The sequence below is a fragment of the Lonchura striata genome, chromosome 1, assembly GCF_046129695.1.
Source record: "Lonchura striata isolate bLonStr1 chromosome 1, bLonStr1.mat, whole genome shotgun sequence".
In the NCBI taxonomy this organism is placed as follows: domain Eukaryota; kingdom Metazoa; phylum Chordata; class Aves; order Passeriformes; family Estrildidae; genus Lonchura; species Lonchura striata.
The window spans coordinates 43,759,819-43,782,463 of NC_134603.1; the positions used below are offsets into that span (position 1 = coordinate 43,759,819).

Below are 22,645 nucleotides of genomic sequence, written 5' to 3' on the forward strand. Positions count from 1 at the left end.
TTCACAAAGAAATAAGAATTCATAATCTACAGAGATAATATATTCTAGAATGAAACTGTTCCAATACTGTGCCTGCCAGAGGCCAGACAGAAAGATAGAGATAAAAAGCTTGCAGTGGTTGTTCATTTCTCCCTTGTGTTTGGCTGCAGAGGAATAGCCATACCTGCTCAGTGGACCATGCAGGTATTACGAATCTTTGATCTTTCTGAACCTTCACTGATTTACTACAGAAACATTTCATTATTCTTTTTGTGCTAGTGAGAGAGGGGGGTGAGCTTCTATAAAAGTATAGTTTTAGCTTTATATTTTCTTTATTTTTTATTAAATTTTTGATTAACACAAAGTGAAATTGTCCTGTGGTTTGTTCAAACTTGCTGTCAATTTTTTCAAGTGTCCCAAGGAAATTGTGCCTCTTGCAAAGTGGAATAAATTTCCACTTCAACATGCAGTCAAGCCATACTTGTGTCTGTTAAACTTTTGTTTCAGCCATACTGTATTTGGTTTTTTTTATGGAGGCTTGAATAGAGACCAGGCAAAAACATAGTAAGAAATTGCTTCTTCCCCATTAGTTAGTTAGTTACTGACATCTGGTTCAAATGCGTATTATAGGCTCTTCAGCCCTTCTTTCTCTCCTTCCAATAAAAAAAAAAGTCTGCTTTTATCAATGAGGAAATATATATTTTTAAAAACTGTCTACAGAAAATCTCATATTATAAACCCATCTTTTTCAAGGAAGAGGCATTTTAACGTCTAGCCCTGACAGCTCCCTTGCACAGCATACTTCTTGATTTCATAACAGGCAGAGATTAATGCTGCCCTTCTCTTCTGTGCTTTGGGATCTGTGTGTACTCCTCTGTCGTCAACCTCCTCGTGAACTGCTGCTTATTAACAGTGAGGGCACAGACAGCTTTGTGTTTGTGAGGCTCAGCTGAAGGACGGGGAGGATAGCACAGATAGTGACACAGACAGCTCTGAGTGTCGCTTTGTACGGGACCAAAGCTCCCAATGATGATTTTCTTTTTTTCTTTTTTTCTTTCTTTTTTTTTTTTTTTTTTTGCAAGAATGTGTAGTTCTGCTGTAAAGAGCAAACTCTGCTCCCAGTTGCACACAGCCCAAAGCGTTTGTTCTATGCTGAGGAATTTGGGACTTTTTTTGTAGAACTTTGGGTTGCAGGGAGTAACTGGCCTTGTCTTGCCACCAGATTCACTGTTGTTAAATATATAACAGTCCTAGAAAAATAGTATTATTATGCTTGCAAACAGAGTAACTGGAGAACTTAGAATTAAAGGCCACTGTCTCATTCAAAGGGCTGGATTAGTATTGTTCATATCATGTATTACTATTCAGTATTTTATTTTCCTTCCTCGTTTATGTGAATTCATGCTTTGTTACTGTGCCCAACTCAGTTCCCACTCTGAAGTGAGAATTCTCAATTTCTTTCTGAACTAGTAAAATTTTATTATTGCAGTATACTGCCATTTCAAAAAACTATTTAGCTTCCATGCAATATCATATTCACCTAAATTCTGTACATAAGCATGGAGTATCAAATCAGAAGTAACTCCACTGAGCTTAGATATGTTTGAGATTACTTTTTTGTCATTCAAAACTCTGATCACAGCTTGCCTTAAATGGTAGACACAGCCAGGAATCTTGGAAATGAGACCCCTAGATCCCAAACTGGCCAGTCGTTTAGGGCTGCATCCCAATGGCTGTGTCGGTAGTCAAAGAGGAAGACAATTGAAAATAAACACAGCCTCAGGTCAGCCCATGGTGAAGGAACACTGTGTGACATCTGTTAAATTTAAGAGCATCCTGCTCTTAGTGACTATCTGAGTAAATTTGCTCGCTCTGTGCTTTAGAGTAGTGGTTTTTCTGTGCTGTCAGATGCTCCCTGGTGCAGCTCATAGTCTCTGCTTCTACATGATGTCCTGGCACATCCTGACTCCATGCACAAGGGCACCTGACTTCACTCAGCTTCCCCACTCCTCAGTTTCTTTTACAGGAAAGTGGGGTACTTGTGAGGGAAAGGACCTGTTCAGCCAGCGAATGCATCTTTCTCTTGGTTAGGCTGTAGCTGACAGGGAAATCCTGAAGACAGGATTTTCATGGTCTGTGGCAGACTGGGGATTAAAAAGCACAGTTCTCTCTTCATCTCTCCGTGTGTGTGCTTTGGCATCAGTCATAACACACTTCCCAGCATCAGTTAACTGAGCAGCTTCTTGCTCATTTTGCAGATTCCCTTAGCCCAAAGGTGTTGGCTGCCTGGCCCCTCTACTGCTTTGCACCCAAAAGGGCTTGAAGTGGACATGCTGAGGAATTCAGATTTAGTATGCTGGCATGTTTCTGTTCAGTATGTGAAGCATTTTCTAAATGCTTGTCTGCTGTCAGGTTTCCTCTGACTACCCATACTGTCTGCCAGGTATAGCTTTATCACTCCTTAATCCCAGAGGTACTTTAAAGTTTGTGGAAAAAGAGTTTACCAACATTTTTCACGATAAGAGGGTATGTCTACAGCAAAAGTTTTCTATACCATCAATAAGCAATTAAACAAATTTACAGGGAAGAAAACCTCTGGGGTTGCTAAGCCCAAAACCTCTTCCCTGCACTTCAGCTATGAGTTCCTCTGAGAGCTGGGAAGGAGATTCTGGGCAGTATTGCTAATTGTGCATTAAGTAACCTTTTTACATGGCTGTTGTGGAATGCTGCATGCGGCAGACATTTGGTCTGATCCAGAGAAGCCATTCCTGCTGTGGTACACTGTAGGAAGGGCTTCCTCAGGTCAGACCAAAGGTCCTGTGGCTTCTATCCCAGTGCTGGTCTCCAAAGCACATGAATTGCCTTGGTTGAATGCCACATCATAGCATGCCCTGAAGCAGATGCGAAGCTGGGAAAACTCAACTGATTTTGAGAAGTGTGATGAAGTTAAAACACTGGAAAAAGAGTCCTGCAGTGAGAAATACCAGCATCTGTGGTTACCCTGCTGATAATACTTCAAAGTTACCATGATCACTTTAGAAAGACAAAACATGGAAGGGCGTAAAAGGAAGTCCTCTGCCTTGCAAGTTGATATTCAGAGTTGCAACCACAGAGCTCTTAAAATACTGCTTAAAAGAGTGTGCCCCTGGCAGCAGGTGCTGGGGATGGGCAGCAGCGCTGAGCCTTTTGCTCGGGCACCTCTCCTGGGGGGTGGTGGTGGGCACAGGTGTGTGCACACACCTGGCAGGGGCAGGACAGCTCTCTCTCATGGGCGTCCGGGCTCGCTGAGTTTGCATTGTCTTCTGCTGTTGAGTAGCCTGAAATAGTTCAGTGTGGGTGAATTCTCCAAACGTGTCACAGAAGTCTCAAGCATGATGGGATGTAAAAGGGCAGCAGGGTGCTGAGCACAAGAATGCTGAAGGAGTGAGAAATATTTCTGTAGGTGGCTAACATCCTCATATACTGAATGCATTTTAATGAAGTTCAGCACTATTTGAGAGCAATAATCCAGTGCATTGCAAATTTTAAAATGTGATTTACAGGAGATGCACCAACCACAGATCTTATTCAACCTTTTCCTCATTTTCTAAAGTTTTTTTTTTACATCAAGTCTTGCAGAGACCAGCCTTTAACTTAGTAGTAATTACCATTTCTAAATTTGGAAAGAACACTCCACAGATTTTAAGCTTGTCATGCAAACAGTAAATTGTCTAAGCTTTTCATATATCTGTATTTATAAAATAAGGTTCTAAAACTTTGTGTTCATAATGCACACAGGTGATTGATGTGTCTGGCTGTCCCTGGCAGGTCTGCCTGGGGTGGCTCCCTCCATGTTAGCTCTTGTCTTTTACAAGAGATAGAAAATAGCCAAAGTTTCCATGCTGGGGGGGAGGTAAAGTTAGCAAGGAACACTTCTTTCTCATGCGCTTCTGAAGGAAGGCACCTTCAAAAGAGTTTTAAATGTGTGTGGTTTAATATCTTATGTTAGCTAAAGTTCTCAAAGGGTTTAGCTTATCATTAAGGAAAGTTAGATGCTGTTCCATTCTTAGGGAAGCCCAGGGGTAAAAGGGTTTAGGTTTAGCCTGCTGTTTGATGATGCTAAAACAAACCCAAACTCTGTATGTTTATTGTTTTGGGGTTTTGTAGGTGTGGTTTCTTTCTGTAAAACTTTTAATATTAAAGACCCAAAAGTGCTATCTGTACAGATACTATAACACTGAATTAAGTACCCAAATGCAAATGCCTCCATAATTATTTACTATTTCTAGAGAGCACGTGATAAACTAATCTTTTTTAATTTCACTTTGGCTGCCACATGTTCTTTTCATTCCTAGGCAGTGAATGTGGGTGTCTTTCATGGCAGGTTCAGGAGACTCTACAATCTTTCGTCTTCTTGTTTGGTTACTAATAACTGGAAAAATTGACTGAGCAAAATGGTGAAGTTGAGCCAGCAGTTGCCACAGTGACAGTTGTCCAGTATAAATATCTTACAATTCTTCTGTTTATTATCTGTTTTCAGGGCAGTTTAAGCTGCTGGAACAAGACCGAGATATTAAGGAGCCAGTGCAGTATTTTAACAGTGTGGAGGAGGTGGCTAAAGCATTTCCTGAACGAGTTTACGTCATGGAGGAAATAACATTCAACGTTAAGGTAGTCCCTGAATAAATATTTGTCCCTGTCTCAATGATTAACTGTTGCAACCTTTATATACATGGCAAGTGAGCAGTGGCGCTGAGTGGGAAGTGTGATTTTTGAGACAAATGAGCCTTTAGTGTTCCACATTCAGTGATGCAGTGGTGCTCTTTGGGATCATTTTTGCAGTCTTAAATCAACATGTCCTCTAAGGGCTCTCCTACCCTATGGCACTTTGGGGAGCAATCTTGATGATCCATTCAATAATTCATCTAATTAGGATTCTCCTGCCAGATTTTAAACAAATGTTGTTTGTTGCCCCCTTTCTCCTCCCCCTCTAGCAGTCTGAATTTCATTCTCTGCTAAGCAGCAGCTGCTCAAATCCCTCTCCAGAAAGCCTCTTTCTCAGAGAGCACACAGGGTGAAATGATGAGGTTGCTTGTCTCAAAATTACTGCGGCTAAATACCATTGTGAATAAAATAATAATAATAAAAAAACCACACACCAAAATGAAAAGACAATTGTTCTCTGTGTGCATGTGTGTGTGTTTGCTTGTGCACAGCTCTTGGGCTTATGAAAGGGTCACTGATCCCATGAGAGGGTTTGCTGTCACCGAGCACACTGCAGTGTAGTGGCATGGAGCAATGAAGACACGACTTGTTCTTCTTTGTCCTACCTACATGTGTGAAGCTCCACAAGGTAGGTCAGCTCTGCAGGGAGTGCAGAGTGGTCTCCAGGCTTGAGACCTGGAGCAGCACCATCTCAGACTGGTTGGTTTGAGCAGCAGCACCATCTCAGACTGATGTAAGGGCATCCTAGAGCTGATGTGCAGTGGTGGAGATCCACATCATGTACCCTGTGGTGGAAACTGGCTGGTGCTAAACCAGCCTGGAATTTCCTGGTCCCATGTGTATCAGGTTGGGCTTTGTACAACAACCTTTTAATGACTTTTTCCTTTTTCTTGCACTGCTACAGCTGGGAGACACCGGCTAGTTCACAATTTTTATAGGTGTTAGTGGAAGAGCTCATCAGTTAATTTACTCAGTGACTAAGACTCACACCTTGCTAGACAGTAGATTGTTTTCATTTGTGTTCTGCATTAACCTGAGCCTGTAAAACAGAGGCTTTCATGAATGAAGGCTACGTGAGAAAGTTGGAACACTTCTGTATCTTTAGGCAAGGGAACAAGAAAATTTTATCTCTGCTCAGAAAAAGTCCTTGTGACTGTTAGCCTTATCCAGAGTTGTGCTATTATTTCTCTTTTGATCAATGACCAAGCCAAGAGAATGGCACAGTAGAATGTGCAGCTTTGATTTTCTAGTGCAAAAAAGTATTTGTCTACATGTTTGTTTAGACATAAAACGCCATATCTTGAGTTTACCATGAGTGGTTTTAAACCTCTTTTTCATATGTAGCAAACTGAGAAATAAGCATAGCTTTCAGTTGGATATCAAATCCATTTTTAAAAGGTTTTATAGTGATACTCCTTAATGTAAATAACAGTAGTAATAATCCAGGTTTAACCTAGTTATACAGTTATCTTGGCAGTATTCCTCTTGGCAGTTTTTCCAGTTTCATAGAAGTCTATTCCAAGGTTATCATCTTCCAAAAAATAAATTAACTTAGCAGGATTTATTAAAGTGTTTAATAACCCTTTACATGCAAGAGAATTATGTACGCTAAAATTTTAATATGGGAGAGATTTTGTCAAGCTGATTAGAGCAAAGGGAGGAATACTAAGTACAGTTGATTCCTATGCAATGTAGTGTGCCTGTTTAAATTCAGAAGAGAGTATCAGAAGGTAGCTAATCCGATATAAAAAGAAAAGTGCCCAAAATATCTGATGAAGCACTTAAGATGAGAAAGAGCTCTGAAGTCTGGGAATTCTTTCTTGTTCCATACACTCTAGTCTTCAGTGGATAATTTTTGAACAGGGAGCCTATAGAGTTCCAAGGTGACCAGACAGCCACTGCATGCTTTTGTCTGTGCTTGTTGAGGTGTGCCTGCATGTGCCAGTACACCATGGTTATGATTCCACTTGGTGTGAGCCTTGCTCCTGAGTGTAAATCCTTGGCAGCTCTAGCAAGATTTCACAGCTGCCATTCTCCAAACTGCCTTCTCGCTGCAATGGGCTGCATGATCATTTCCAAGGGGCTTATTTACTTTTGCTTCTTGTAGTAGTTGTTGAAGGGAAAACTCAGCCACCTTCTCCTGGCGAGGCAGGGGAGGCAGTGGTTCTCCCTTCCTTTCCTGTGGTTTTGCAGCTGGATAGGCTTTCTGGGCAGTGTCCTAGGCAGGTGGTTGAGGACCTAATGGGTGTTTGAAGAACAGATGTAATAGATACAAACAGGTGCCACTAGGAGGGAAAGGTAGTATCTTTTCAGAGACTAGCAAACAAAAATTTTAGGTTAAATAAAACTTCTGTAGTGGCTGAAAGTACTTTGTAACTTTTTTATCCATATGTACTGCACTGAATACCCGCTTGGTTGTTTCGAGTGGTGGCCAGCAGCATCTACAAGCACAGTAATTTAGAGTGTTCTGGGGATAATTGAATTTCACTCAGTCAATAGTTTAATTTCTTCCTGTTCAAAAAATAGAGGCATTCTGTCCTTTCTTCACTGACCAGATAGGTGAGAACTCTTTTTGTATTAATATTCAGTGCATAATTGAAGAAGATTTTATGTTACAGCATTATGCTACAAATATGAGATTATTTTTTGTTTTTCTATTGCTAGGAACAAAATACTAAGAATGTTGAATTACCCCAGGACCCTGTCTTTTGCTGAAACAGCAGAAGTAGATGTTTGCTTTCAACTGCTCTGGTCTCATACATATGGCAGTGTGTACAAACACCCAGGAAGCTATTTGCACCAGGTCTTAAAAACAAGACAAGGAACAAACACATCCCCACCCCCCACCCAAATAATACTGAGGGCAATTCACAAAAAGTTCCCTTTAAAAAGCAGCAGTATTTTCTGATAAATTGAAATTGGACAAACTAGGAGCTCCTTCACTCTAAAAAGCAGCTCACTTAGTGTTGCAGGACCCTTCAAATCTTCCAAAATAACATTTTTGTTCTGAAGACATCATTTGGTCTCCCTAGAGAGTCTGTGAAGCTGTTTGCAGACAGTTTCTAGAATGGAGAAATAGGTTAGTGAATTAGCCTTCTAATGATTCTTTTCTTACCTGTCAAAGATATTGTATGACTGGTGTGAACTTTTGATACCTGATTTGTTCATCTTTTTTAATGTAATCCTCTTTTCACAGTGATTTAACCGTGTTGGCCCATACCATGTACATTTTGGCAGAAAGAAATCTGTAGTAAAAACTTCGCGCTTTTCTTTTTTTTTTTTTTTTTTGGCAGATGGTAATTCAGTACAGTGAGGCAAAATTGATTTCCTGGTTGTAATTCTAGAGCCTCTGATAAACTCATCCTGAGTTGCCATAAAGCACATATATAGTAGGCTGTAACTTTACGGTGACATTTGTAAGTGCTGCAGTAGTGACTTTCTTGAAATGAGGTGGTGTGTAGATTTTGGCTCCAGACTTTCAGGCAATTCATAATTCTTCACCTCAAGAATTAGTGCTTTAGTGGCCTTGTGGCTTGATGCCAGCCTTACAAAGCAGCAGGAGTCAATTCCAAGCAGTTTGGGTTTTTTCTTCTTTTTCCCCTTTGCTCCCAGTACACGCAGGCTCGACACCTCGGTGTCTTGCATTGGCATTGCAATCCTGTGGCTGCCTCTCTTCCTCCTGGAAAAAGGTGGGTGGCTTGAGTAAGAGGAGCAGAGGAAGAAGAGCTGCTGCTGCTGTGTGCCTACGTTGAGGTGCCTGTGGGAGGAATCCTGCTCCAAAGGGATCCTGGATGGCAAGTGCCACTGCCTTGGTGGCTCCTGACATCCCACATAAAGACATGCTTCATGTTACAGCTCTGCAGTGTTACCTGCCACATTTTGGGTCAGTTTTAGAACACTGATTTATTTGAGACATTCCGTAAAGAGCACTGAAGGCAGCTGTTCATGTACCCATTAGGCAAAGTCCCTCTTATCCCAGACGGACATAGATGCATGAAGACTTTTACTTGCTGATTCTGTCTTGGGAAACAGAAGAAAAATGGGGTACTATCTCACTGAATTTAGCCAACTTCCTTGAAAATGTTTGCTCATAATTTTTTTTCTGCTAACAGCTCTTCTGAAGACACTGTTTTACATTTTAAAAATCTTTTCCTATTTTTGTGACCTGAAAAAAATATATATCTAATATATGATATATTAAATATATATGTAGTGCTACAATTGGTGCTAGTAAATTGGACCTAAGTAAATTGGCTCTAAGTAAAAAACATAGGCTGTAGCTATGAATCAGAGACTTCACAGTTACAAAAAGCTCTAACAAAAAAAAAATCCTAACTGTATTTTTAAAGTTAAAGCAATACTTGCATTAATTGAATAAAATCTAGCAGTTATACCAACCTATATAAAACCACAAATCATTTTTATAAAGGTGTTCTTATGTGTCCAGTTAAAGACTTCTGCTTTGAATTATAACAAATTAGAACAATTGGACTCCAAGACAGCATATTGACTCAGGTGTTACCAAAATCTACTATTGCTAGTTAGCCTTTCCTTAAGCAAAAGGAAGATTATACCTGAGCTTTTCCAAAACACATTTTCCTAAATAATCATTCATTGCTTTTCTGATGCCTGTCTTCTGCAGGACTTTTCAATGGCTTTTCAATGTTACTGAAATTGCATGAGTCTTAAAATATAAAATATTACCGTGACTTATACCGCTGCTGTTTTGCAGTGTGTTTGGTAAGATGTCTGCGTGCCTGTAAACTTTCTGGTCAGTATCCTAGCATCAACAGTGAACACATAGTATGGATTAACAGCTGGCAGTTGGAAGGAGAAGGCAATTCAGGGAGGAAATTCTGGATCATTGTTCAGCTCGAATATCTATTACTGATTCCTAGATGGCGTTGGGAGTGTAGTGTGGCAAGCACTGCCTCTTTCATAAAGCTGGGATCACTGGTTATTCTCAGCTGTTACCAATGAAAACTGACTGAGAAGAGCAGAAGAGTGCAAAGTAAAACTGCAGGAGTTTTTGCAGTGCATGAAACATTATTGTTAAAATGTATAAAGCCCTCCTTGGATATGTGATGCAGCTGAGTGAAAGCCTCTTGAATGTTTTCTGCCTTCTGAGTGTTACCTCTTTTCCAGAATTATTATGAGACTTTAGGTGTTTACCTCAAAAATGTATGATTTTTTTCTGCACTAGTTTATGATCTGGACCACGCTAACTCTTCCACTGTGCAGTGCTGTCTTGTGTGCATCATTCAGGGTTGTGAAGATGCAAATCCTGCTGGGTCGGTGCTGAAAACTTAGAGGGTAGAGTGAGATGGGTCTGGTGTGGTCCTTCTGCCTTCTAGGAATAATTTATGATATGCACTTTCATGTTGTCTACAAGTGTACTATTTGGCATAGAACCATAGAATCATTTAGGTCAGAAGAGACCTTTGAGATCATCAAGTCCATCTATTAGCCCAGCACTGCCAAGTCCACCAGTAAACTATGTCCCCGAGTGCCACATCCTCACGTCTTATAAATGCTTCCAGGAATGGTGACACAACCACTTTCCTGGGAAGCCTGTTCCAGTGAATGACAACCCTTTTGATAAAATACCGGATATCCAATCTAAACCTCCTCTGGTGCAACTTGAGGCCGTTTCCTCCTGTCCCATCTGTTCTTAGGAAATGCTCTGCATGACTAATTCCTGGACTTCTGGAGGCCCTGTGAAGCTCACCAAAGGCAGTGTAAAGCCAAGCTAAAGTCCATGGCTCTTTGCTGATTTTTCTGTAAAGTTTTGTGGCCACTGATAAAGTGAAATGTTTGAACAAGACAGAGCAAGTCTGATTTTCATATGTCATTGCTACAAGGACAAAGTAAGGATCATTTAGCCTAATGATCTTTAGCCTTTGTAATCTTCAGAACAATAGCTCAGCAGTATATATGCACTGTTACGTGTATTGAGAGATATGTGATATGTATGGTATATCTTTGTTGCCCATATGCTGTAAAACATATTTACCTGCTGTTTACCTACCAATTTTAAAGTATAATCTGCCCAGTGGGATATATCAGCAATCTTAACATCACCATAAGTTGAATTTAGTAGATAAATTTCTGAGGTCTTAGACTTTTAATTTCATGTTTTTGATTTTTATTATCATTTTGAGCAGCAACTGATATCTTAGATCTTTGTTTAGAAGAAAGAATGCAGAACAGTATTTCTCTCAGAGTGCTAAACTAGAACTATGGCCTCATCTTTCTTTTCATAAAATATCACAGAATATACTGAGTTGGAAGGGACTCATGAGGAACATAAAGTCCAACTCCTTGCCTCGCAGAGGACACCCCAAGAATCACATCATGTGCCTGAGAGCATTGTCCAAATGCTTCTTGAATTTTTGTCAGGCTTGCTGCTGTGACCACTTCCCTGGAGAGTCTGTTCCAGTGCCCAACCACCCTCTGGGGGAAAAATCTTTACCTGATTCTGAATCTAAACCTCCCCTGACACAACTTCAGGCCATGAGTCCTGTTCCTGATCACACAGAGATCAGTGTCTGCCCCTGCTCTTCCCCTCATGAGGAAGTTGTAATTGCAATGAGGTCTCCCCTCAGTCTCCTCTTCTCCAGGCTGAACAGACCAAGTGACCTCAGCTGTTCCTCATACAGCTTCTCCTCAAAGTCCTTTGCCATCCTCAAAGCCCTCTTTTGGATGCTTTCTAAGAGCTTAATGTCTTTTTATATTGTGGCACCCAAAACTGCCCCCAGCACTCGAGGTGAGGCCACTCCAGAGCAGAGCAGGACAAGCCCCTCCCTTGCCTGATGCTGACAGTGCTGTGCCTGATGCACCCCAGGACACAATTGTCCCTCCTGGCTGCTAGGGCACTGCTGACTTATATTCAACTTGCCATCAACCAGGACTCCCTTTCTACCGTGTTGCTCTCCAGTATCTGATTCCCCCATCTGTACACTGATTCAGGGTTAAATTCAGCCTTATTTCACCTGCAATGATCCTGTAACTATATTTTTTAACAATGAAAAATTGTTTTCCAATGTTTTTAATTGAAAATAATTTTGTCTTTAAACTTGTCAGTTGACTCTAAAAGCCGATTTGCTATTTGGCTGGTTGAAGTGGATGACATCAATAAGTAGCTGCTCCACAAGACCTTCATTGTAAAGCTCAGCCATTTAGTTACCTTTGTGGTTTCACATCTGACCCACCGCCTCCTCCTACAGTGGCTTGTTTGTTTGTGAATCACCAGGGAACTGTAAGTTGGTCGAGGAGGAGCTCCCACAGCTGTATGCTGTGACATGTCCCTTGCTCGGGACAGTGTCCCACAAGTAGTGAGGAAAAGCTGTGATCATGCAGCATTGAGTGAAGAATTCAGCAGTGTAGCTGGCATTGTCAAAGCAGCCATTTGCGGGGACTTGTTGGTTCTAGAAACCAATATTCTTAGAGAAAACACCCTCTCAGAAAGAAAAGGGCGAGACTGCATGGTACAGGCATAGAGCCCTGTGTGTTCTCAGCCCTTTTCAGCCCCTCGAAGGCAGGGCTGTATGGCTGCAGCTCCAATGCAGTGCTCTGTGACAGTCTGAGGAGAAACCAGCAATGGACATGACATGAGCCTTAGCAGCAAAAGAGCCCTCAGTGCTTTCATTTCACATTGCAGTGTTTCAAATACTGCCAGACCAGTGGTGCAAGCTGTGAATGAGTATTACGTACCATAAACCCTAGTGGTTTCCTGGATTAGAGCAATTAGTGTTTGTTTAGATAATTCAAGGTTTGAATGACTTCCTCTCCGGAAGCCCCAGGCCTGAAGTGCTAAGGCGGCGCACCTCGCCTGAGCTGCCTGTGCAATTAATCCTGTGCAACTGCAATTCTGGCTTGCAGAAGATAATCACAGTTCTGCAAATACAGGTCATGTCTTACAAGAGGCAGAATTATTCATTGTGCTTGTTGGTTATTGACTTACTGGAATTACAGCTTTGATTTCATGCAGTGGCTATTGTGTGATGATACCAGGGTTTGAAGCCTGGAGTTTGGACTTCACTCAAGTCCATGAAGTCTTAGGAGTTTTGGAGGTGAGGAAGGGATATACAATTTTAGCTTAAGTTTTCATTGGCGGTTTCTTTAGTATGTTCAATTTCTCAAATAAAATGGTCTATAACAGACCAATAGTGTTTATCTGGTGCACCTTCATTTACGGGTAGGAATCTGCTGCTACGAAAGAATTGGGTGGGTTCTGTTAGGTCCCTGAAAATGGCTTTTCACGTTAAACCACTCAAATATGAGGCAGAGCAATCTTGTCTGTAAAGAGTTATTTCAGTCATAAGGAAATAACTTCAGGAGCAAATGAGCCTTGGACATCTGTTTTGTTGGGGTTTTTTTCCGGGTACAATTTCCATACTAGAAAAGCTCACACATGGCTGTGCATATGTTGTTTAATCTCTTAAATTGCAATTATGATCAAAAAATGAGGAAGGAAGTCTATGACTAGGAGAGCAAAGCGGGGGGGGAGTTAGGCATATGGGATAGACCGATAATCTTGATTTCTCCTTCATGGAATAGATGTCATCTGTCACTCCCCCTAGCCTGGAAAAAATTATATCAAAGGGATATGCTTCATCTGTAATGATGAAATCACCTTTTCTGCTCCTCAGGGAGCTGGAGATGGTGAAAGAAGTTTGTGTCCCTCAAGAGCCTGGCAAATAAGTTCTGTTTTTGCAAACAGCAAAAAACAAAGGTGGGAAAAGATAACCAAAGGAATCTAGACATGGTCTGTCATAGCTGTATGACACAAGCAGCTATTTGAACTGCTATATGGGGATATAACTGGGATGTGTGGATTTGCCCTTTCTTTAAAAAATGGTTATGTTTATTCTCATGCCTTCTTTGGCAGTTTCAGATGGCTCTTTCCTCTCAAGTAAGATGCAGGAATGTGCTGAACAATTTAAAAAGGTTATTTAGCTGAGCTTCAGCTTAAACACCTCACACTTGACCGGTCAGCTGTTCAAATATAGCTACTTTCATTTTTTCCAATACATAGTCTTGTAAGTTCAGTCTCAAGAGATACAATGTGATTTGAAGTATTGTCTTCATTGGGGGAAGATAAAATTTTTTATTATTATTTTGCAGGTAGCTTCAGGTGAATGCAATGAAGACACTGAAGTTTACAACATTACCCTTAGTACTGGGGATGAGCTCACTTTAATGGGGCAAGCAGAAATCCTTTATGCAAAATCTTCTAAGGAGAAGTCACGGCTCAACACCATCTTCAAAAAAATCGGGAAGCTTAATTCAATTAGTAAGCTAGGCAGAGGCAAGATGCCCTGCCTCATCTGCATGAACCACAGGACCAACGAGAGCATCAGTCTCCCTTTCCAGTGTAAGGGCAAGTTCAGCACCCGCAGCCCACTGGAGGTGCAGATGCAAGAAGGGGAGCACACAATTCGCAATATAGTAGAAAAAACCAGGCTGCCTGTTAACGTTACTGTGCCAAGTCCTACACCAAGAAACCCTTATGACCTGCATTTTATCCGTGAGGGGCACAGGTACAAGTTTGTCAACATTCAGACCAAGACTGTGGTAGTTTGTTGCGTGCTTCGTGGAAACAAAATCATTCCCATGCATTTTCCCTTGCACTTGACACTTCCGAAATTTATTCTACCTGATAGTGTGGTGAAGGGGGAGCTGTGGCACGAACCCCTCATCCAGCACTGGTTTAATATATGCCAGGAGCAGTTTGACATAGACGAGTATTCCCGTGCCGTGCGAGATGTAAAGACTGACTGGAACGACGACTGCAAGAGCCCGAAGAAGAGCCGGTGTGCGGGGCACAGCCACGTGCCAAACTCCCTCAGCTACGCGCGGGACGAGCTCACGCAGTCCTTCCACCGGCTCTCCGTGTGCGTCTATGGGAACAACTTGCATGGGAACAGCGAGGTGAACCTCCACGGCTGCAGGGACTTGTGTAATGAGTGGGCCCTGTTCTCTCACGATGCCCTTCAGTACCAGGAGTCCGGGGACAGTAGCAGTGATTACCTTTTCCCTGAAGTTAGCGAAGAATCGATGTTTCTGCCTACGAAACCGGAACTTCCTTACGAAGAGCTCTGGTTGGACCAAGGATCTGGAAAGGGTGGTGATCAGCCTCTCTCGTGCTCGCTAAGTGAGAAGAACAAGTGCGACAACTACAGAGGGTCTTTCCGATCAAAGTGTGGTTCCGCGTCTCTTCCTGTGCCTGCAACTGTCGGAGCAAACACAAAGTCTTCAGATGTTTCCCTACCTCCACCTCCAGTGCCTCCCAAATCAGAAGCAGTAAGTTGGGGTTATTTGTGTTTGTCTGTTTCTTGTTTTAGGTGGTGAAGAGTTTGCATGTAGATCGTTTTAGGGAATGTGGTGGAGAAGGGAGGGCCACATACGGGGCAAGTGAACAGTCAGACTTTGCAAGATGTGCCACTTTAGCTAGTTTCCTACCATGTCTTAAAAATCACAGGAGTATATTTAATATTATTGATCTAATAGCTTAATCCTGATGCTTTCTGGTGATATTTAATTTGGGTTTCTTGCTCACACAAACAAGAATTGCTGAGTCACTTCATTCTCTTGCTTTCCACATCATCTCTCCATGTGACCTCCATGTTTTCTTATATCTTCTGTGGGCAGAGTGTGTGGGGCATGACCCACTTGGAAATGCCTCAGATTGCCTTAGTGTATCTTCAATTAACAGGCTCTGATAATGAGAACAGCTAGAAGAGTTTGTTAATGAGAGATTGTCTTCTCTATTATGACCCTATAGCAGATTTTGAAGAATATTGCATCATTGTCCTTTATCAAACTAGACCGGAATTAATCGGTCAGTACTGCTTATTGAAAGAAAATATGTTTAAATAGGAGGTCTGCAGAATTGATAAATGAGCCTTCTAGAGGACTAAGATGTAAACAGAGCATGTTTCCTGGCCTAAGGTTTTTAATGAAAACTCCTAGGAGAAATCACTTTTCCAAACTTGAAATGTCATGGAGACTTAGGAGGGAAAAATGCAAATGTATTTTATCAATAGGAGCTTATGTGGCCTGGCTGGAGAATCCACCCATTATTGGTCTCTTGACATAGTCCTAAGCCTTATTAAAAATAAAAAAAAAAGAAAGAAAAGAAAGGAAGAAAGAAGATTCCCACAGGAAAGAGTGTCTAGGAGTCTTCAGCAAAATGTCAATGATGCATATATAGCATGAATATTGGTGTATATCATTATTTAACAATTTTTTTTGCAGGAGTTTTTCTGGATTTAAAAAAAATTCCATTCCACTTGCAAGCCCTATGGTGGTTTCAAGATTATGGCTGTACAGTAAATTAAGATTAATTTGAGACAAAACTGCAACAAACCATGGTGATCCTATATTTTTCCTATTGCTATCCAACAGTCCAGTAGTGTTGGCTGTAGCCTTCCCCTCATAAGTTGGGTCATAGCCTGGTTGATAACTCAGGTGTCTTCATTCATGCTGGGTCTGCCTGCAGTGGATTTCTATGGGGATGCCCCTGGCCAGGCAGGTGCAGTGAGGAGAGGGGAGGAGGACACTTGCAGGTACAAAATGCCCAACTACAGCCCTTGGACTGTGCCACCAAAACTTCCCCGAAAAGCAAACGCAGCAGCTTTGCAGCAGCCAGGAAAGGCAAGACATTATGTATTAGCAAAGTGTTTACGTGCAATGTTAAGTGCAGGAACCCAAGAGTACTTCCTTGCCTCTGAGGTCAGGTATGCACTGACACTTTGTCCAGACTCTTGGACAAGTGCCCAGCAGCACCATATGGAGATGAGGCTCCCTGGCAGCCTGTGCTGATGTTAACTGGAGTGGGGCTAGTCCCACCCTCCTCCTCCTCCTCCTCCTCCTCCTTTCCCAGACACATCGTCCTGGCTTCCCTTTTGTGCTGGCTCTGGCACTCCTGTGCCTGGGAAGGCAGCCAGGTCTGGATCTGGAAAATGATTTGTTTCCTGCTGATTTCTGTGAGCTGAACTGCTTCTGCACAGGGTCAGAGGAGTGGTGGGTGGTGGGGGAGGAAGGCTGCCCCCACAGCGAGGTGAGGGCAGCCCTTGTGGCATGGGGGTGCTGTGCCTGGGTCATGCCTGAGACATGAGGGTCTTACGCCTGAGGTGTGGGCACTGGAGTGCTGGGAGAGCTGTGGAGCACCTGCACAGCATCGCTGTGGACCCTCATACCTGGGGAATCCCCATGAGTCCCTTTTGGGGACAGCAGGGTGACACTTGGGGTAGATGTTTATGTTGCCCTTTAGAGTTATTTTGGAAAGCGTGCAATTTTGTCATGTGTGTCTTACATTACTGAGGTACTGTGTGAATGCTGTCAGCAATTTCAGTGTAGCTTTCTAGCCATTTTGGAGAAATAACTTCTGCTGAAGAAATTAGCTGGGATTTAGAGGTGGGCAGGGGGTGTAACCCCATTAAAAACAAAGCAAAACTAAAAACCTACATTTTCATAGATTATAATAATGCAGACTTTCTTTTATGGCTTCCTGGAATAGCTTTGGAGTGAGTATCAGTGACCTACAGAATTCATCTGTGGGCTGGGGCTGAGGAGACGTTTGCATGGTTTCCATGTAGGTATTTATAGAGTAAGTAGATCTCAGGAGCTGCTGGTGAACATGTGGTTTAGTCATCACTCCCTCTAGAATGATATTCCATAGCATTTCTGTGTAAAGGTTGGCCAGCAATTGTATTTTTGAACTAAATTTAAAATGTGTGTTCAGGAGCTGTTTGCAGGATAGGAAAGGACATCTGGGTATTTCAGAAGCTGTTCTGGTTTTCTTCTCTCCAGCAAGATGAAGCATTATGAGACATTATGTGTATTTTCTAAATGCCTTTCAGAAAATCAAAGTAGCGTGAAGGCAGGAGGCAGAGGAGGGGGGAATAACCTCTGAATTAAGGCCTGTCAATCAGTAATTTCTTCATTCCCCAAACACTAATTTGCATAACATCAGAAGCTGTTTTCCTGATTGATACGAAGCACATCCCTAATGGAGTGCGCCGGAAGTTCAGGCTCCTGTGGCGAGGAGTGTGGAACTGCTCTGTGTTACGCTCACAGTCAAGCTGTGCCAGGGCAGGTTTTATCCAGCCAGCCTCAGAGCTGGTCACTGCAATGGGCACCCGTGATGCCCAGATTCAGCAATAACACCCCAGGGCCCAGGTGGTGCTGGCGAGGCTTGGGCTGGCAGCAAGGAAAAGGAGCAGAGGTCTTAAAATCAACATAGCACCTCATGCCATTGGAAACAGGTCACCATTGCTAGGTCACAGGAAAGAGGATTGGAGCATGAGAGAGCTCAGTGTCGAATAGAAGTTTCAGGTTGTGCAGTGTGTGTGTTTTATCTCTATCTGACAGCCATGTGACATCTAGTGCTTCCAGGGCAAAGAGTATTTCCAGCTAAGAGCAGCAGCCATCGAGGACATCGTCCTGTCACACCCTGGCTGTTCCACTCATTTCCTGCATTTATTTCATTGCCATTCTCTTGGGCCTAGTGAGCATGGCTTTCCTGAAGCTTCCCCTTGCTCTTGTCAGTATAATCTGCAAAATCTCTCTTTTTATTCCTCTGCTGGGTTTCCTGGGGGCTGTGTGTGGCAGCTGTAATTGTGGTTTTGTGACAAGGAGCAATTGGGACTGTAAACAGGTATTATTTATGGCTTCATTCTGATCTGTAATCTGGGTCAAGCAAGGGAGTTTGGCAGAGTTTTTTATGCCAGCACCTTTGAATTCCTCAGTCTTCCCAGGAAAGAAAAGCTTTAAGCCTTTGACCATCTGCTGTGCTCCAAGAGCTCCCCTGAACGGTCTCTGTAACCCCATGAATATATATTCAATAGCATTCACTATTAACTTTGCCTATTCTGACTTGGGGGAGAAAAAGTCTTCAGGCATTCTTGGAGCACAGTACTAAAATGGTTGAAGAATTTGATGCCTGAATTCAATAACAAACATGAATAAAATTGATTCATTTTTTTTCCCTTTCCTTGAAAGACCAAATAAGATCCCTTAGAACAAGATTTATTTCAGTGTTTTATGCTGACGGGCATTTCCTGTAATTTTGACTTGTTTTGAATTAAGAAAAAAATGTACTACAGTGTCCTAGTCCCCAGTTTTCCATTTCACAAAAATACTAAATATGCTGTTGCATTTTGAAAGCATTGAAGTGGATTGCAAAAGGTTCCACATTTATTTTGTTTTTAAATAAATTACATCACTTTAATTGCTAATTATGTGTTGCAGAACTGCTAAGATAACTTTCAGTTCTGCAGTGTTGTAAAATTTTAAAATAAACTTCAACTTTCAAACACAAAAATAATTTCCTTTTTCTGATGCATCTAAGACTGTTTCAGACAAGGAGAACATAGAGGTCTTCTCCTGCCCAGGGGCAGGTGGTGAATCGTTAAAATCCTGCCTGGCAGCCAAATTCTAAGCAGCCTTCTCACCTCTAGCCTTACTAAATAAAGTTGCTCTCCCAAATATGTCCTGATGAGATTAAGTCCTTAACTCCATCATATTTTTTATGGGGATGGATCCTGAAGTTTTGCTCCTGTGCAGGGACACCACACTAAATTTCAGGTGCTCGTTGCTACAGCTGTGTGTTTTAAGCTGTGATGTTGTCTGGCTGCACAGAGCAGACCTGTTGGCTGGGTGTACACCTTTCCTCTTGTACATTTTGGACAGCCTTTTCCTGCACTGCTTTGGCAGCAACAGATGGATTGAAGATCCTAGTTTGAATCCAGAAGCTGGTAAATATGAGATAAATGTACTATTCCTGAGGGAGGGAGGCTGGGAATCATCTTAGAGTTGGATGACTGACTATCACTGGTGAAGTAAGTCAGGAAACATCAAAGTATATTGAGATCTTTTCACTACATAAGCTTGGTTCATTACATCTAAATAAACAACACTAATGAAGTTTAGGTGTAATTAATTGCTCCTTACAGAATGTATAATATCAGGAACAGTCTGTCTGATTTTTTGTGTTATTGAAATGTTCTTTTACATAGTTTCATTGCTGCTACTTTTTAAATGAGTGGCTATCAAACTGCTGAAATGTGCCCTAAAAAAGATTGCTGGTCATTCTACCAGTGGCAAAGCATTCTTTTGGACTTCCTTGACAGCTATATACTGTTGCAAATGTATATACTTTTTCATTTCTCTATTCTCCTCCCTTTTTAATTATTTCCTTTCAAAGAATCAGGCAGAACCAGATGTGCTTCATCTGGTTGAGGCTGCTGCTGCCCAGATTTTCTTCCTGCTTTGCTTACATGTTCTTCTTTTGTACAGGTGAAAGAGGAATGCAGGCTCCTCAACGCTCCCCCAGTCCCACCACGGAGTTCAAAGCCGTCCTCCACCAGTCCTTCCATCCCTCCTCGCACAGTGAAGCCTGCTCGACAGCAGACCCGCTCTCCCAGCCCCACTCTGTCCTACTACTCTTCAGGACTGCACAACATGTATGTGTTTGAGCTGTGGGAGCACCGTGCTAGCACTTTCTGAGAAAGTTAAATTTAGCACTCTTCTTTTTGAAGGCACGTGTTTCTAAGGCACAGTGTGGTGTCAGACTTGCAGTAAAACAGGCTAACCTGTCAAGTTGTTTTGAAAGATTCAAAAGGAAGAAAAGCTCCAGCAGAAACTATGTTTTACTAGATAGGACAGCAGTTTATATTAAACACCTGCGTGCATTGCTAGACGTAATATCACTCTTAGGTGACATAGGCTGTCTAATTAAAAGATCATGTATAGTTCTCCATGTTTCTTGAAAGGCTTGAATCTTCAAACCAGACCACCTCAATGCTAGTTTTTGGGATTTCAGTGTTGCATGCAGTGCAGCCAGCTCTAATAATCAGGGACACAAAAAGAGTGTGGTAATCCAGAAATGTGTTGTACTAACTATATGGACACCTGCAGGGTGGATGTGATGGAGGACAGAAAGACCAGCAGACACCACTGAGTGCTAAGTGAGGTGTAGCAGAAGGGGGCCAGACAGCTTCCACATCAAACACACTTCAGCACAAACCCAACCCACAATCCAGAAAATCCACCCAGGCTAGATGAAAGTTGACAGTAAATTCTGAATTATGTTGCTGCATAGCTTTCTTGGTGGTACAGTGTCCTTCCTTTGGCTTTAGAAAGTTAATACAGCTTCTGAAGCCTCACCTCCTTTTTGCCTTGGATGTCCTCTTGCCATTATTTTTGGTACCCCTTCAATAACACAATGCTACACAATTATAAATTCATCCAAAACATCATTTAATTAATTTTAGCCTGGATACAGTTGGTATAATTACTTACACTGAAATTGCCTTACTAAGTCATACTGCACATTTGCAGCTTAGTGTTCTGGATCTGGCAACGATCACTTAGATCAAGGCTGCTTGCTTATTTTATGAAAGCCTTTTGGGTAGTTCTGTCAAGGTCTACTCCACAGGAGGCTGAGCACAAGACCTCCCAGTTTTAGGGGCCCACCAAATGCTGCTTTCTCTCTTTGTAGCTAAGAATACATCTGCCAAAAACTAGGGCAAAAACTAGAAAAACAGAAGTGAAGTTTCTCAAGAATGCAAGAAGTTATAGTGAGGTGAGGGTCAGTCTTTTCTCCCAACTAACAAGCAATAAAATGAGAAGAAAAAGCCTCAAGTTGCATCAGGGGAGGTTTAGATTGGATGTTAGGAAAAATTTCTTCATGGAAAGGGCTGTCAAGCGTTACAACAGGCTGCTCAGGGAAGTGTTGGAGTCACTATGCCTGGAAGTGTTCAAAAAAAGTGTAGATGTGTCACTTGGGGACATGATTTAGTGTGGACTTGGCAGTGCTGGATTAATGGTTGGATTGATGATCTTAGAGGTGTTTTCCAACCTAAATAATTCTGTGATTGTATGATTTGCCTTGACTTTCACAGTATTTGCATGAAATTCATCTCTAGCTGGGTCCAGACCAGACGTCTCCGTTTTGGTAGAGCTGACCTGGTGTTGCAGAGGAAGCTACTAGAAAATTGCCATTATGTGGAATAACCAGATTGCTTTGCCATTTGTATCAATAAACTTGTTTTCTGGATATGAAGGGCTGCAGACAGTATTTTAAACAGAAACAATGTTAATATGATTTGTCCTTATCTGCCTCTAAAAATGCCTGATACCTGATTTCAGCTGTATTTGAGGCTTGTCTTGCATCCTTTCACACTGAGTCCCAGGCAGTTCATTTTAGTGGAGGCCAAGTGAGGAAGCACTTTGAAAATGTTAAAATGTTACTTCATCAGTTTTCAGAAATTCCATTAATCTTTGAACTCAATAAATGTTCCAGTTCCAGTATGGAATTGGAGAACAGTTGTTCTGCATGTTGTTTAAAACACCTCACTGACTGTTTTCTCAGCTTGATGACTTGGTTTTTGAAAAATGATTTTCACTGTGTGCAATACACCAGTCGGCCTTTAAGCAACCAGAAATAACTAGTTGATGGTGTATCCCTGTTGAGGGGGCAAAACTCCTTGTCTCATATTGAAAACATCTAGCTGCTTTACCTGCCAGACTTGTATTAGTGACATAAACAGAGGAAAAGTTTGGAAGGCACAGAATGGAGACTGAGAGATGGTTAGAAAGAGGGAAACTGCATTTGTTGGGACAGAGATTTTCCAGCAATGCAGATTAGGGCTGGTTTTACACATCTGCACTTTGTATTTAATCTAGGCGAGTCCAGATTGGCCTCTCTGATCCACTGTAAGCACACAGAGAAGTAATTTTGTGTCAATCCATTGAAAACTGTGCTGGTTTTTTGATAGCTCCATTGATCCATTTTGATAGCTTGATCCATTCTCAAGCACTGTTCACTGAGCTGTCATGGGGTGACTACTGAGTTTTTACTTGAGTAGTTAGTTTTCAGAGAGAGAGGCAAGTCATTAAAACATTTTTTTCAACTGTTTTTTTGTCTGTTGTGTTGAGTAAGGATTTTATAAGT

General features: G+C 41.9%; 1 protein-coding gene across 1 annotated transcript in view; it reads left to right on the plus strand.

Moving 5' to 3' along the window:
* The window catches only part of GAREM1 (GRB2 associated regulator of MAPK1 subtype 1), a 100,866-nt gene that overhangs the window by 71,841 nt on the left and 6,380 nt on the right, over positions 1–22,645 (plus strand). The window contains exons 3-5 of the mRNA XM_021525726.2: positions 4,499–4,629; positions 13,810–14,988; positions 19,987–20,153. Of these exons, the coding sequence (XP_021381401.1) occupies positions 4,499–4,629; positions 13,810–14,988; positions 19,987–20,153 (1,477 nt within the window). The remainder of the gene's footprint in view (positions 1–4,498; positions 4,630–13,809; positions 14,989–19,986; positions 20,154–22,645) is intronic.